The 15,499-nt window shown below is 46.2% G+C and overlaps 1 protein-coding gene across 6 annotated transcripts in view; it reads right to left on the minus strand.

The window, feature by feature from the left end:
- Positions 1 to 15,499, minus strand: part of EHMT1 (euchromatic histone lysine methyltransferase 1) — a 231,313-nt gene that overhangs the window by 34,793 nt on the left and 181,021 nt on the right. For 5 of the 6 annotated variants that reach the window (XM_023725491.1, XM_023725492.1, XM_023725490.1 and 2 more), the window contains 2 exons: positions 14,764 to 14,870; positions 5,271 to 5,393 (listed from right to left, as the gene is read on the minus strand). In XM_023725491.1, coding sequence (XP_023581259.1) covers positions 5,271 to 5,393; positions 14,764 to 14,870 — 230 coding nt within the window. Of the gene's footprint in view, positions 1 to 5,270; positions 5,394 to 10,489; positions 11,036 to 14,763; positions 14,871 to 15,499 lie in introns of those variants that run through there. The other variant, XM_023725493.1, reaches the window with a different exon arrangement.

The raw sequence follows: 15,499 nt of genomic DNA on the forward strand, positions 1-15,499 counted from the left end.
AACCCCATATAGAAGAGACCCCAAAAGAAAATCACTGAGGCATATCATGATCACACTCGCCGAAACCAAAGACAAACAAAGAACAAGGGGATACTGTGTGATTTAAAGTCAGGAAAGGTGTGTGTGAGGGTTGTATCCTTTCACCATACCTATTCAGTCCGTATGCTGAGCAAATAACCTGAGAAGCTGGACTATATGAAGAAGAATGTGGCATCAGGACTGAAGGAAGACTTAGTAACAACCTGCGTTACGCAGATGACACAATCTTGCTTGCTGAAAGTGAAGAGGACTTGAAGTACTTACTGATGAAGATCAAAGACCACAGCCTTCAGTACGGATTACACCTCAATATAAAGAAAACAAAAATCCTCACAACTGGACCAATAAGCAACATCATGATAAACGGAGAAAAGACAGAAATTGTTAAGGATTTCATTTTATTTGGATCCACAATCGATACCCATGGAAGCAGGAGTCAAGAAATCAAAAGATGCATTACATTGGGCAAATCTGCTGCAAAAGGCCCCTTTAAAGTGTTGAAAACCAAAGATGTCACCCTGAAGACTAAGGTGCACCTGACCCAAGTCACAGTGTTTTCAATTGCCTCATATGTATGTGAAAGCTGGATGCTGAATAAGGAAGATGAAGAAAAACTGATGCCTTTGAATTGTGGTTTTGGTGAAGAATTCTGAATATACCATGGACTGCCAAAAGACAAAAGAATGAACAAATCTGTCTTGAAAGAAGTATAACCAGAATGCTCCTTAGAAGCAAGGATGGCAAGACTACGTCTCACATACTTTGGACATGTTATCAGGAGGGATGAGTCCCTGGAGAAGGACATCATGCTTGGTAAAGTAGAGGATCAGCGAAAAAGAGGAAGACCCTCAAAGATATGGATTAACACAGTGGCTGCAACAATAGGCTCAGGCATAACGATTGTGAGGATGGCACGGGACCGGGCAGTGTTCTGTTCTGTTGTACACAGGGTAACTACGAGTCAGAACTGAGTCAATGGCACCTAACAACAACAACAGGTCACAGCATATAATCCATTCAATATGCTTGCTGTTCAATGGAGAGCTCTCCCCGTGCGTTCCCTTCCCTCAGGGACTGTGTTCTGTCCTATCATCCATTGCCTGAAAACAGCTACCTCGTATGGTTTCTCCAGTTTTATAGACATTCACAGTGGGAGAGTAAATTTCTTGTTCAACTACTTCTCTATCCCTTGCCTGGAATCTTATGATAACTTGTCTCTGGCCAACATGCTTGATTTCTCGAACATTTTTCTTTCTGTTTTCCAATGGTCATGGAACAGGCTACAAATTCTTGAGAGAGGGGTTTGGCCATTCTTGGCAGTAACTGTCTCTCAGTGGTCTACAAGCACTTAGCACAGAACTTAACCAACTAGGAAACTTACAGGCATCTAAAGTGCCAGTCAGCATTAAGGCTGCTTTTGTCCACAGTAAAATTTCTCTGGCTACTTAAAAGCTTAATAGTAACAACGTAATTCAGAAGCCTCGGTATCTTCATTCAAATAATAATTTGTCCAGAAAATGATGTGTGCATATGGACCCTGTTGGTCATCATTTTAAAAGAAATAACAGTAACAATAACAGCCTGCTGTTGTTGTTCTTGTCAGGTCCTGTCGAGTCAGTTCTAACTCATAGTGACCCTATGTACACAGAACAAAATACTGCCTGGTCTCACACCATCCTCCCAATCTTGGCTGTTTGAGCCCATTGTTGCAGTCACTGTATCAATCCATTTTGTTGAGGGTCTTCCTCTTTTTTGCTGACCCTCTACTTTACCAAGAGACTGGTCCCTCCTGATAACATGTCCAAAGTATGCAACACGAAGTCTCGCCATTCTCCCTTCTAAGGAGCGCTCTGGCTGTACTTCTGAGACAGGTTTGTTCATTCTTCTGGAAGTCCATGATATATTCAATATTCTGCACCAACAACATAATTCAAAGGCATCCATTATCCTCTGGCCCTCCCTTTATTGTCCAGGTTTCATATGCATACGAAGCAACTGAAAATACCATGGGTTGGGTCAAGCACACCATAATCCTCAAAGTGACATATTTGCTTTTTAACACTAGAAAGAGGTCTTTGGTGGCAAATTTGCCCAAGGCAATGAGGCGTTTGATTTCTTGACTGCTGCTTCCATGGGTGTTGACTGTGGAGCCAATAAAATGAAATCCTTGACAAACTTCAATCTTGTCTCCGTTTATCATGTTGTTTGTTGGTGCAGTTGTGAGGATTTTTGTTTTATGTTGAGGTGTAATCCATACTGAAGGCTGCAGTCTTTGATGTTCTTCAATAAATGCTTCAAGTCCTCTTCGCTTTCAGCAAGCAGTGTTGCGTATCTGCATATAGCAGATTGTTAATGAGTCTTCCTCCAATCCTGATGCCCCATTCTTCTCCATATAGTCCAGCTTCTTGGATTTTTTGCTCAGCATACAGACTGAATAAGTGTGATGAAAGGACACAACCCTGATGCACACCTTTTCAGATTGGAAAGCATACCATATCCCCTTGTTCTTTGAGGACTAAGGTATGCCTGACCAAAGCCATGATATTTTCAATTGCCTCATATGCATGTGGAAGCTGGACAATGAATAAGGAAGATCTAAGAAGAATGGACACTTTTGATTTATGGTGCTGGACAAAAATACCAAAAATATCATGGACTCCTAGAAAAACGAACATATCTGTCTTGGAAGAAGTACAGCCAGAATGCTTCTTAGAAGTAAGGATGGCGAGACTTCGTCTCATGTACTTTGGACATGTTATCAGGAGGGATCAGTCCCTGGAGAAGGACATCATGTTTGGTAAAGTAGGAAAAAAAACCAAAACCAAACCCACCGCCGTCTTCCGACTCATAGCGACCCTATAGGACAGAGCAGAAATGCCCCATAGGGTTTCTAAGGAGCACCTGGTGGATTCGAACTGCTGACCCTTTAGTTAGCAGCAGTGGCTCTTAACCACTATGCCACCAGGGTTGCCGGTAAAGTAGAGGGTCAGCAAAAAAAAGGAAGACCCTCAAGATGGACTGACACAGTGGCTGCAACAATGGGCCCAAGCATAACAATGATGGGGAGGATGGCACAGGACTGCGCAGCATTTCGTTCTGTTGTACATAGGGTCGCTATGAGTCGGAACTGACTTGACTGCACCCACCAACAACAACATTTTTATGGCAATATACCAAAATGAAAACAAACATTTGAACCAAGTTCACAGTCTATCCTGGGGAAAATAATCCAAAAATGTTACGAATTAAAATATTCTTTGAAGGAGTATTTATACAAACAGAAATTTAGTTAAAAATTAAATGCTCAAGGGAAAAAATTCTATTAATCAATAAATTACTCATTTCTCCTGGCTAGCTTTATGGAAAAAAAGCCAGTTAGATCACTATGTTACATCACATACCACAGCAAATTTCAAATAATTAAGAATTTAAAAGAGAAATGATAAAAAGTACTACCTGAAAATATGCATGTTATCACAATGGAAAGGATTAACAGCTATTTATCTACAGTTACTTATAAAAAAATTAAAGGCTTCCATATCTCAAAAACCACCAAAACAAAATAAAGGACTAACTACAAACTTGGAACAGTATTTGTAAAATATCTGACAAACAGTTGTTATTTGTCACCTGTGAAAAGCTCTTATGAAAATCAAAGATGAAAACAGGAGTACATCAATAGAAAAATGAATAGAGGACATAAGGAAACAATTTACAAAATTAAAACCATAGATGTTCAATAACTATATACAAAGTAATTTTCACTCTAACAAAAGAAAATTAAAATAATTTTTTAAAACTACTTTTTTTGCATATCACATCGTTAACCTATAAGAAAACTGTAACACTCAGCATTGAAATGGGTACGAGGGGGTGTATTTTCAGGCGTCCAGTGTGAGGCTTCCCAGGTAACACGCAGGGTCTCCAACGTGCCCACGATGGGGGCTGCCACTCAGTAACGGGCCTGGCTCACGGCCTGCGGTGAGGTTCCACCGGCGCCTCCAACTAGTTGGTCAACAAAATTCACCGGGAATGACATTGAGGGATGTGGACGGGCTGAGAGCCAGGAGCCAAGGGCCACAGGGGAATGCGACTCTACACTGCTCGGTGTGGCTGGGTGACTGTCTCCTTCGTTTCAGTAGCTTGTACTTTCTCTGCATTAATTCTGGTTGACTTTTATAATCAGAAAAAAAGACTTTACTAAATTAATAAAAAGATTAAGTTGAGGCTAGCACAGTGCCACGGGCACTGGTCTGGGCACGGCCTGGTGGGTGGAGGGTGTGGAGGCGACCCTGTTCAGACACGGCCATCTCCACCGGCACCGGCCTAGTCTACCCTGGACCCATGGCTCATGACTGACGGGGGATTTTAGTTCTCAGGTGAGAATTTCCCTGGACGAGCCGGCAGTGGCATTTCCATTCCTCAAACCACACCTGGTCCTTCCAGTGGCCTTGAGTACTCCATGGACACCCCGCGCCCCAGCTGACAAAAGCCACGCCGGCTGTACTCTCGGGCACCTCTGATGGTGGGGTGGTGCTGGAAACACACGCCCCGTCTTCTTCCGGAGGAACCACAGGGTGAGCGGAGCTGACACACGCACCCCACACGCAGTCTCCACTCACTGCACACACACCATGCAACGGGCTCTCTGCGGGGTCTAAGTAGGACTCTTTTAAACATATTTCCTACGTGCACGCTCTTGAGGAGCCAAGGCTTGCATGCACTGGCTGTGGGCCTGGGTGGGCCCTCCACCTGCCATGAGGGCAAGAGCCCCCACCCCAGCCTGCAGTTGTGGTGAGCAGCACAATGTGGAGACCGCTACAGATGCCAGAGGTGGTCACCCTCCTTGTCTTGCTCCTGAAACGTGGGCCCGGCTCACCCTCCTGAACACATCCCTTCCCGAAGCCGGTGCACAGATGGGCACATGCCAACAAGCTTGTCCCCATGGCCACACCGTGGCTTGGCGCCCTCCCTCACACCTCAATGCCTGGTGCGGCCACTCTGCCTCCTGCCAGATTTCCCAAGTGTGCACCACGCACAGTGCTGAACAGCTGAAACATCCACCCAGCAAAGTCCTCGCAGCTGCACTCTCTACAAACCAGGGTCATGGGAGGTGAGGTGAACCCCCTGCACACAGCCAGCGTTTAGGGTGCAACTCACCAAGGAACCAGCCCCCTAACTGGCAGGGGACATGTCTAGACACAAAGGCAGTGACAGGGATGTGCACGCACCTTGGGGTCCACGAGTGCTCCCGCCTTGATGAGGTACTTGACTGCGTCCAGGTGGTTGTTCTCCGCAGCCTCCATCAGTGGGGTTCGCTGGTCCTCAGAACAGGTGTCAATGTTGGCGCCCGCCTGGAACACAGACAGGTGAGAGTGGACTGCGGGGCACCTGTCATCGCCCAAGGGAGGTGCACATGCTGCAAGCGTCTGAAAGCAGATCTGACGGACGGCACTACAGTTGCTTCCAATGATCAGCTAAACTGGGCCTGTCACAATGAATCCAGGAGCAGACTATTCTCTTACTCTGCCCCTTTAGTTCCTGAGTGGTGTTCTTCCTAGACTTCATTTCTCAATAAAGAACACAGCTTCCTCCAATGCTAATATCTTACACAACCAGAGGACACCCCAAAACCAGAAAGCTGGCACTGGCACCCACCATTAACTGCACACAGACATCCCTGCAATGCCACCATTTCCACATGGACTCAGGTCATTTTTTTGTTTTGCTAGAAATAGACAACACTGACCCACGCTGCTGAGGCTCCCTTCTTGGTGGAGAAAGCAACAAGGGGATGATGGGACAACAAAGGTTGGGACAGCCCCAGCTCGGGGAGGGAGGGTGGGAGCATGTCTAGGTGCAAGCAGGGTTCTGATTCTTGACCTGAGTGGTTATGCTGGGGTTCATTTCATAATTTTAACTTTTCTGTATGCATACCGTGTATTTGTTAAAGATATAAACACACACAAAAGAAGAAAAAACAAAGAGAAAACATTCTTTCCCAGGAGGACACACTGCCTTCTAAACAGAAAGGATGGGAGCTGCAGATGGTGGAAGTGCTTCTTGAATGAGCTGAGAGAAAACAACCGTCACCTAGAATTCCAAATCCAGGAAAAGTATCTTCCGAAGGGCCTCCACATGCCATCACCAAGCAACCCTAACCCTGTGTCTTAGACTGGGTTCTTCAGAGAAGCAAAACCAACAAGGTGTGTGTGTGTGTGTATATACATACATATACATACATATCTATATAGATTGATCTCAAGGCTGGCAAGTTCCAAGTCTGTGGGTCAGGCATCAGGGTGGAGGCTTCTCTTAACTCATGTAGCTGCAGGAGCTGATGGACCCAAGTTCAGCAGGTCAGATAGCAGGCTGCTGGCTCATGGGCTACAGAGGCTAACAAATCCAAGATCAGCAGGGGTCAGATAACGAAGAGCCAGATGCGGGATCCAGAGCCAGCAAGTGAACTTTGCCAGAACGTCCATATATATATATTGGATGCAGGCCACACTCACAAGGAAACTCCCCTTACAAATTGGCTGATCACATCCGATCACATCATGAAGGAAAACATTACTACATAACTGCCAAAAAGTACATAATTATGTAACTGTCAAACATGGTCCAACAAGTTGACAAGCAACTTTAATCATCACAGTCCACCCCTTGTCAACTTGGCACCTGTACACATCTCCTTAAACCACACACAATCTCCAAATAAAGTCCATTACCAAGTCATACCTGCACTAAACACAATACAACATATGTACAACCAAAAACACACTAGCCCCGTTTACATCTTATATTTCATAAATGAAGAAAACAAAAATATTTGAGGCACACATACAAGGAAGAAATACAACAATTACAGTCTTCATTTCTAAAACTGGTCACATGGTACTAACAAGTATTTAGAACTACCTTTTCCCACCACCCATTCCGTATTTCCTTTACCTTTAGCAAGCACCTCAGGTGGTCGTGGCTCTTTGCCTGGTTGAGTGACCCAAACCTTTATCCCTGAAGGGTCTGGGCTCTTAGCAGTCATGCTGGAATCGAGTTGCTGCAGTTATCCACTGACTTTAATCACAGGACATGGTAGTACTAAGAGACATCCTAAGGGATCTCCTGTATTCAAGACATACTCTTTTTTATCTCCATTATGCAACATCAATCTGATTTCCCCTTGGTAGTCAGGGTCAATCACACTGGTCAATATGGTAACTCCCTTCTTTGCCTGTTGTTCCAGAGGCATAAGGAGCCCAAAGTGGCAGGATGGCATTCTTAACTTCTGCTTCAAATGAATCAGTGTTGTGTCGCCTGGTGGGAGCATTCCTCCCTTTGGAACTAAGACCTCTAGACTCGCAGCGCATAGAGATGTGGGGACAGGAAACAAAAATTTTGGGAGTCAGTCACCAAGGGTAATAGTGTGTGGTGCCGCTCCCATCTCCACCCCTTGATTCCTGGAACCGTGAATCTTGGCTGTGGGAGAAATACCACCATATATTGGACACTGGTTTAGAGCCTCCTAGATAACACTGCCCCAACCCTGTAAGGTACTGACACATAGCTGGCACCATAATTGTGTCTTTAGAAGGCCATTCCACTGTTCTACTAAGTCAGCTGCTTCAGGATGACAGGGAACATGGTAAGATCAGTGAATTCCATGAACACCGGCTCAGTGTTATACTTCATTTTCTATAAAGTAAGTCCCTTGATTCAAGGTGATGCTGTGTGGGATACCATGACGGTGGATAAGGCATTCCGTGAGTCCACGGATGGTAGTTTCGGCAAAGGCACTGCATACAGGAAAGGGAAATCCTTATCAAGAGTAAGCATCTAGCCCAGTGAGAACAAAATGCTGTCCTTTCCATAATGGAAGTGGTCCAATGCGATCAATCTGCTACCAGGTTGCTGGCTGATCGCCTCGAGGAATGATGCCATATCGGGAACTCAATGATGGTCTCTGCTGCTGGCAGAATTGGCCATTCAGCAATAGCTGTAGCCAAGTCAGCCTTGGTGAGTGGAAGTCCAAGTTGCTGAGTCCACGCATAACCTCCATTCCTGCCATGATGGCCATTTTGTTCATGAGCACATTGGGCAATGACAGGAATAAAGAGTTCGATTGGTTTCCACAGAACACGTCACTCCATCCTCTTGGCTATTAAAATTCTCCTCTGCCAAGGTCACCCTTTGGTGAGCATTCACATGAGATGCAAATATCTTCATTTCTTTGGCCCATTCAGAGAGGTCTATCCACATACCTCTTCCCCATACCTCCTTGTCTCTAATTTTCCAATCATGTTCCTCCCAAGAACCTAAAAATCCAGCCAAACCACTGGCCACAGTCTATAAATCAGTATACAATCACACATCTGGCCATTTTTCCTTCCAAGCAAAGTGAACAACTAGGTGCACTGCTCAAAGTTGTGCCCACCAGAAGGAGTTTCCTTCACCACTGTCCTTCAGGGAGGTCCCAGAAAGGGGCTGTAGTGCTACCGCTGTCCACTTTGAAGTGGTACCTGCATATTGCACAGAACCATCTGTAAACCAGGCATGAGTTTTCTCTTCTTCAGTCAACTGATCATAAGGAACTTCCCATGAGGCCACAGATGCAGACTGGGAGAGGGCAGATAATATGACAGGAGTAGAGACCATGGGCATTTGGGTCACTTCCATATGTAACTTCCTTGTGCCTTCAGATCCTGCTCACACCCAATCTCGTATATACCACTTCCATTTAATGATGGAGTGCTGCTATGCATGTCCTACTTTATGACTCTATGGGTCAGATAACACCCAATTTATGATGGGAAGCTCAGGCTGCATGGTGACTTGGTGGCCCATGGTTAAGCATTCAGTCTCTACTAAGGCCCAGCAACAAGCCAAAACTGTTTCTCAAAGGAGAGTAGTTATCTGCAGAAGATGGCAGGGCTTTGCTCCAAAATTCTAAGGGTCTGTGCTGTAATTCACCAATAGGGGCCTGCCAAAGACTCCAAACAGCATCCCTAACTGCTACTAACACTTCAAGCACCATTGGATCAGCTGGATCATATGTCCCAAGTGGCAGAGAAGCTTGCACGGCAGCCTGAATCTGTTGCACAGCCTTCTCTTGTTCTTGCTAATCAAAATTAGCAACTTTTTGAGTCACTTAACATGCTGGAGTAGCACACCCAGATGAAGAATATGCTGCCTCCAAAATCCAAAAAGGCCCAAGAGGCATTGTGCCTCCTTTTTAATTGTAGGAGGGACCAGATGCAATAACTTATCTTTCACTTTATAAGAAATATCTCAACATGCCCCAAACCACTGGACTCCCAGAAATTTCACTAAGGTGGAAGGTGCCTGAATTTTTCCCACCCTCTAGCATGCAAATGTTTTACCAGTAAGTCCAGAGGCATTGACAATTCTTCCTTACTCGGTCTGATCAGCATAACATCACCAATGTAATGGACCAGTGTGACGTACGGTGGATGGCAAAGGCAATTAAGGCCCCTGCAGACTAAATTATGACACATGGCTGAAGAATAGATATACCCTGAGGTATGACACTGAAGGTATATTGCGGGCCTTGCTAGCTGAAGGCAAATGCTTCTGGTGTTCGTTCAAAACTGGAATTGAGAAAAAGGCACTGGCCCAATCAATAGCTGCATACCAGGTACCAGGTGATGTTATTATTAATTTGTTCAAGGAATGAAACCACATCTGGAAGAGCAGCTGCAATTGGGAGTCACCGCCTGGTTAAGTTTTCAATAATCCATTGTCATTCTCCAAGATCCATCTGTTTTTTGCATAAGCCAAATAAGCAAGTTGAATGAGGATGTGGTGGGAATTACCACCCCCGCATCCTTACAAGTCCTTGATGGTGGCAGTAATGTCTGCAATCCCTCCAGGAATGTGGTATTGCTTTTGGTTTTCTATTTTCCTAGGTAGGGGCAGTTCTAACAGCTTCCACTTGGCTTTTCCTACCATAATAGCCCTTACTCCATTTGTCAAGGATCCAATGTGGGGTTCTGCCAGTTGCTGAGTATATCTATTCCAATTATGTATTCTAAACAAAAACAAACAAACAAACAAAAACAAAACCCATTGCCATCGATTTGATTCCGACTCATAGCGACCCTACAGGACAGAGCAGAACTGTCCCATAGGGTTTCCAAGGAGTGGCTGGTGGATTCAAGCTGCCAACCTTTTGGGTAACAGCCGATCGCTTAACCACTGTGCCACCAGGACTCCATTATACATTCTAAAACTAGGGAAATCTTACAGGATGGGTTCAAGGACCCACTGTGAGGCAGACATGAGCTAAGACTCCACTAATAACCTGACTTCCATATGCCCCCTTGTCTTAGTCATCTAGTGTTTCTATAACAGAAATACCACAAGTGGATGGCTTTCACAAAGAGAAATTTATTCTCTCACAGTCTAGTAGGCTACAAGTCCAAATTCAGGGCGCTGGCTCCAGATGAACGCTCTCTCTGTCGGCTCTGGAGGAAGGCCCTTGTTGTCAATCTTCCCATGGTCTGGGAGCATCTCAGTGCAGGAACCTCAGATTCAAAGGACACGCTCTGCTTTTGTGACACTTCGTGGGGGTAGGAGGTCTCTCTGCTCGCTTCTCTCTTTTGTATCTCAAAATAGAATGGCTTAAGACACTATCTAATCTTGTAGACCTCATCAGTAGAACTGCTGATAGTCCATCTTATAACATCACAGTGATAAGTTATATAACTCATAAGGAAATCACATCAGATTACAACATGGTAGACAATCATACAATACTGGGAATCATGACCTAGCCAAGTTGACAAATATTCTGGGGGAGCACAATTCAATCCATGACACCCTCATTCTGACTGGTGGGCCACAGTGATGTTTTGGGTCTCCTGGAATTAGTGTCAGTTCAGAGCTAGTATCCAGCAATCTCCGAAAAGTCTGATTATTTCCTTCTCCTCAATGAACAGTCAGTGTCGTAAAAGGTCGTAGATCCCTTTGGGAAAGACTGGGAGAAAGATTAACAGTATAAATATTTGGCAGTGTAGTGAGATCCTTCCTCAAGGGGACCTGGCCTCCCCTTCATTCATGGATTGTGGGTCGGTAAACTGGCTCCAGTCTGGAATTGACTGAGAGGGCATGATTCTCTATTCTGGTGATTTTAGTTAGACAGTTGTTTACTTGACCTCGAACTCTTCACTTGTACAGATCAAGTAAATATTAAGTAGATTTCCTATCTATTTCACTCCCAAGGATACCATGACTAAGTAGCCAACGCCGTTAAGTCCATATGAGTCAGAGTATTTTCATTACTGTCTTGACTCCACTGTCCATTACAGTAACTATGCCCACCTCGTCTTTGTCGACTGAGTGCCACCACTTGGCCTCTAGCATCACCGGGACCAGTAAATCCCATTATAGTTACGTGTCTTAATTCAGTTAGGGCAGTTCCCACTGTAATCTGCCTTATATAAAACAGCAGTCACAGCAGTCTTCAAGGATGCTGGGGGCTCCCTTCATAAATTTGTTCCGCATCATTGTGGTAAAAGGTGTGTCCTCTGGGCACTTCACGTGTGGGGCTGTGGGTCTAACCTGATAAATCCACTCTAACATGCTTAGTCATCCATTGCTGCTGTATAGAAATACCACAAGTGGATGGCTTTAACAAACAAGTTTATTCTATCACAGTCTAGTGGGCTAGAATTCCAAATTCAGGGCATCAGCTCCAGGGGAAGGCTTTTTCTTTCTGTCGGCTCTGGAGGAAGGTCCTTGTCATCAATCTTTCCCTAGACTAGGAGTTTCTCGGTGCAGGGACCCTGGGTCCAAAGGACACCCTCTGCTCTTGACACTACTTTCTTGGTAGTATGTAGTCCCCATGTCTCTCTGTTTACTTCTCTCTCATATCTCAAAAGAGATTGACTTAAGACACAACCTAACCTTGTAGATGGAGTCCTGCCTCATTAATATAACCGCTGCTAATCCTGCCTCATTAAGATTATGGAGGTAGGATTAATAACACATAGGAAAATCATATCAGATGACAAAACGGGTAACAATCACACATAATTGGGAATCATGCCCTAGCCAAGTTGACATATATTTTTGGGGGATACAGATCAATCCATGACACATGCCAATTTCTCTAAGCCTTCTGACAGCTTCTTCTACAGTATACCAAGGCAGGTATGGTACATTAACTTGATTTAGTGTAGGCTGCCGCATAATCCACGCTTTAGCAAACCAACCAAATAAACTATCAGATCTTTTCCTAACCTCTCCAGCTGAAACACTGTATGAAGAATCTGTGCTTAGTAGGTCCATATCAATAAACTAAGATGTTCCAACTTTATGTTCCTTGCACCATTATCCCACACCTTAATGGCCACTGCCACATACAGTCTCCAGGTTTCTGTTTGTAGACATTAGAAAAGCCAAGCAGTTCTTCTGGAGTGTAGTATACCTCCTCCTGGGTCACACTTTGCACTTCAGCTTTTGGGGCTCGCTGGGGCATCTAAGTCTAGTATATGTACAGGTCTAGAAGCAAAAATGGGTGGGGGGTGCATCCTGGGAACATTCAGCAGTGTCTTATAAGGCATCTACCTCAGGTGATGCCCCCAGGCAATGCCCCAGGCATTGTCCCAGGTGACTCTTCAGACAGAGCTGGGTTAATCTCATCAGATGCGGGTGGAAGGAACAATGGTTTTACAGGGGAGGGTGGCTTAGCAGACAAAGATGGAGTGAACTCTTCAGATGGAGTAAGAGGGCTGGTTCTGTTGGCAGAAGTGATTCAACGGAATTTAGGGACTCAGTGTCCCCAGCTTTCTGGTTATCTTCCCATGTGTTCCCACCCCAAGTTTCAGGTCCCATTTCTTCTCAATCAATGCCCTCAATTTAACTTCAGACACCACTGGAGCCTGGGAATTCAACTGGTGACATAATTCAGCCACTCCTACGATAAGACTCTGAGTTTGGCTTTTGGCAAGAAATAAGGCTTGCTTTCTTTCAGGGAACAAGTGGCAACTTTCAGATCTTTCATGCTGTGAAAGACTGTGACTCTGAAGCCCTGAGCTCATCTCTTTCTTTCATCACTTTGTCTAGCAAAAGTAGGACCAACCAACCATCTTCCCTATACTTCTCATTCTGACAAAACTGTAGAAAAATATCAAACATGCGATCACCAGGGCCTCGCTTCTCACCAATACTTGATCTACTGGTGGTGACATTTTGTGTGTTAATACTGCCACCTCATGCCATGCATTAGTAGTGCCTTCTTTACTACTGGAGGCAGAGTCATCAGGGCCTTTAAGACTAGTCAAACTTGAGCACCAATTTAGACACCTCATCCTTATGATTTTGCTTCTCTAGAACCCCTCTCAGTTCCAAACGTCTTAGGCTGGGTTCTCCACAGAGGCAAAACCAGTAAAACAAACACACACACATACACACACACACACACAGATTTATATCAAGGAAATGGCTCATGAAGTTGAGGAAGCTGGCAAGTCCCAAGTCCATGGATCAGGTGTCAGGCTGGAGGACTGTCCTGACTCACGTAGCTACAAAAACCCAAAACCAATCCTGTTGCCGTCCAGTCGATTCGGACTCATAGCGACCCTACAAGATGGGGTAGAACTGCCCCATAGAGTTTCCAAGGAGTGCCTGGTGGATTCAAACTGCCAATCTTTTGGTTAGCAGCCATAGCTCATAACCCCTACATCACCAGGGTTTCGTGTAGCTATGGGGCTGGCAAATCCAAGATCAGCAGGTCAGATGGCAGGCCACTGACTTACGTGCTGCAGAGGCTGATGCATCCAAGATCAGCAGGTATAACAGCAACCTGCTGGCTCATGCGCTATGGAAGCTGACCAATCCAAGATCAGCAAGCAATAAGGCAGGCAACTGGCTCAAGTCCCAAGAACAAGAGGTCAGACGAAGATGAGCCGGATGCAAGATTCAGAGCAAACAAGCGAACTCTGCCAGAACATCCATATATATTGGATGCAGGCCACACCCCCAAGGAAACTCCTGTTACAACTGATAGGCTGATCACATCAGATCACGTCATGGAGGAGGACATCATTACATAACTGCTTTTCTGTATCATTACACAACTTGCCAAATCACTGAAAATCATGACCCAGCCCAGCTGACACACAACCTTAACCATCATGTCCCAGCACTCACAGCACCCAGGCTCGCGCCACACCGTCAAGCAATGCCCATAGAGCCCACGTCCCTGATGCCGTCCACATGGCTTGGCACATCTGCTGTCCCTCCCACCATGCCCTCTGGACCGCCAGGCCTATCTTCCACTTCCCACACCCTTCATGGCTTCTGGGAAGAAGGTGCAAAGAACATTCCAGCTAAGTCACACTCCCTCTCCTAGTGCACAGCAACCCTGCAGCCCTCTGACAGGGCACCAGTCTCCACTATCACTGTGTGCTACTCTCCTTCCTCGTCCTTCAGCCCTGGAACCATCCATAAGCCTCTGGTCACCCGTGACTCCTGAATAGTTCCAGTGGTGGATATCCACTGATACCTGACCCTTCTGGTTCCCATATCCACTAGGTGACCCTAGGCATCACAGCCCATGTGCCTTGGCCTCCTCATCTCCCAGAAGCCGCCCACCCACGTCAGCCACACACCCTTCGGCTGTCACCAAGAGATGTCTGGCAGTGTGGCCTCTGCAGTGCATCAGGTTTCCCCGGGGATGGTGGGGACGAAGGTTAAAGTCACCTGTATCAGCATGTGGCAGACGTCCACGTGGCCAGCCTCAGCAGCAGCATGCAGTGGACAACGCTTGCTCTGGTGTTCCATCTTGAAGTTGGGGTCAATTCCGTCCACTGCGGGCACATGGTTTCTGTGGTTACTTCACTGGTCACTTCTGACGCAGCCAGGGCACTGCACCCAGGCATCATGAGGAGCCCCGTGTGGTGTCGGGAGCTGACAGGGAGGCCGTGTGGTGATGGAGGAGTGACGGAGAGCCCCACATGCCATAAGAAGAGGGGTGACAGGTTGCCCTATGCGGTGATGAGTGGGTGACAGGGAGCCTTGTGCAGTGTCGAGGGTGATAGTCCCGAATGGTGATGGGGGGTGACGGGGAGACCCGTGTGGTGATGGCGGAGTGACAAGGAGCTCCATGCAGTGTGGCCACAGTAATGGGAGTCCCAAGCAGTGTCAGGGGTCATGGGGAGCCTTGTACAGTGATAAGGGGTGACAGGGAGATCTGTACAGTGTTGAGGGTGACCGAGGGACTCGTGTAACGCTGGGGGCGACAGGGGGCCCCATGCAGTGTCAGTGGTGACAGGAACCCCCTGCAGTGTCAGGGTTAATGGGGAGCCGTGTGCAGTGTCACGACGTGCGGCCCTGTGCAGTGCTGAGGGTAATGGGGACCCCTGTGCAGTGCTGAGGGTAATGGGGACCCCTGTGCAGTGATGAGGGTAATGGGGACCCCTGTGCAGTGCTGAGGGTA

Source organism: Trichechus manatus, unplaced genomic scaffold, assembly GCF_000243295.1.
Source record: "Trichechus manatus latirostris isolate Lorelei unplaced genomic scaffold, TriManLat1.0 scaffold00317, whole genome shotgun sequence".
In the NCBI taxonomy this organism is placed as follows: domain Eukaryota; kingdom Metazoa; phylum Chordata; class Mammalia; order Sirenia; family Trichechidae; genus Trichechus; species Trichechus manatus.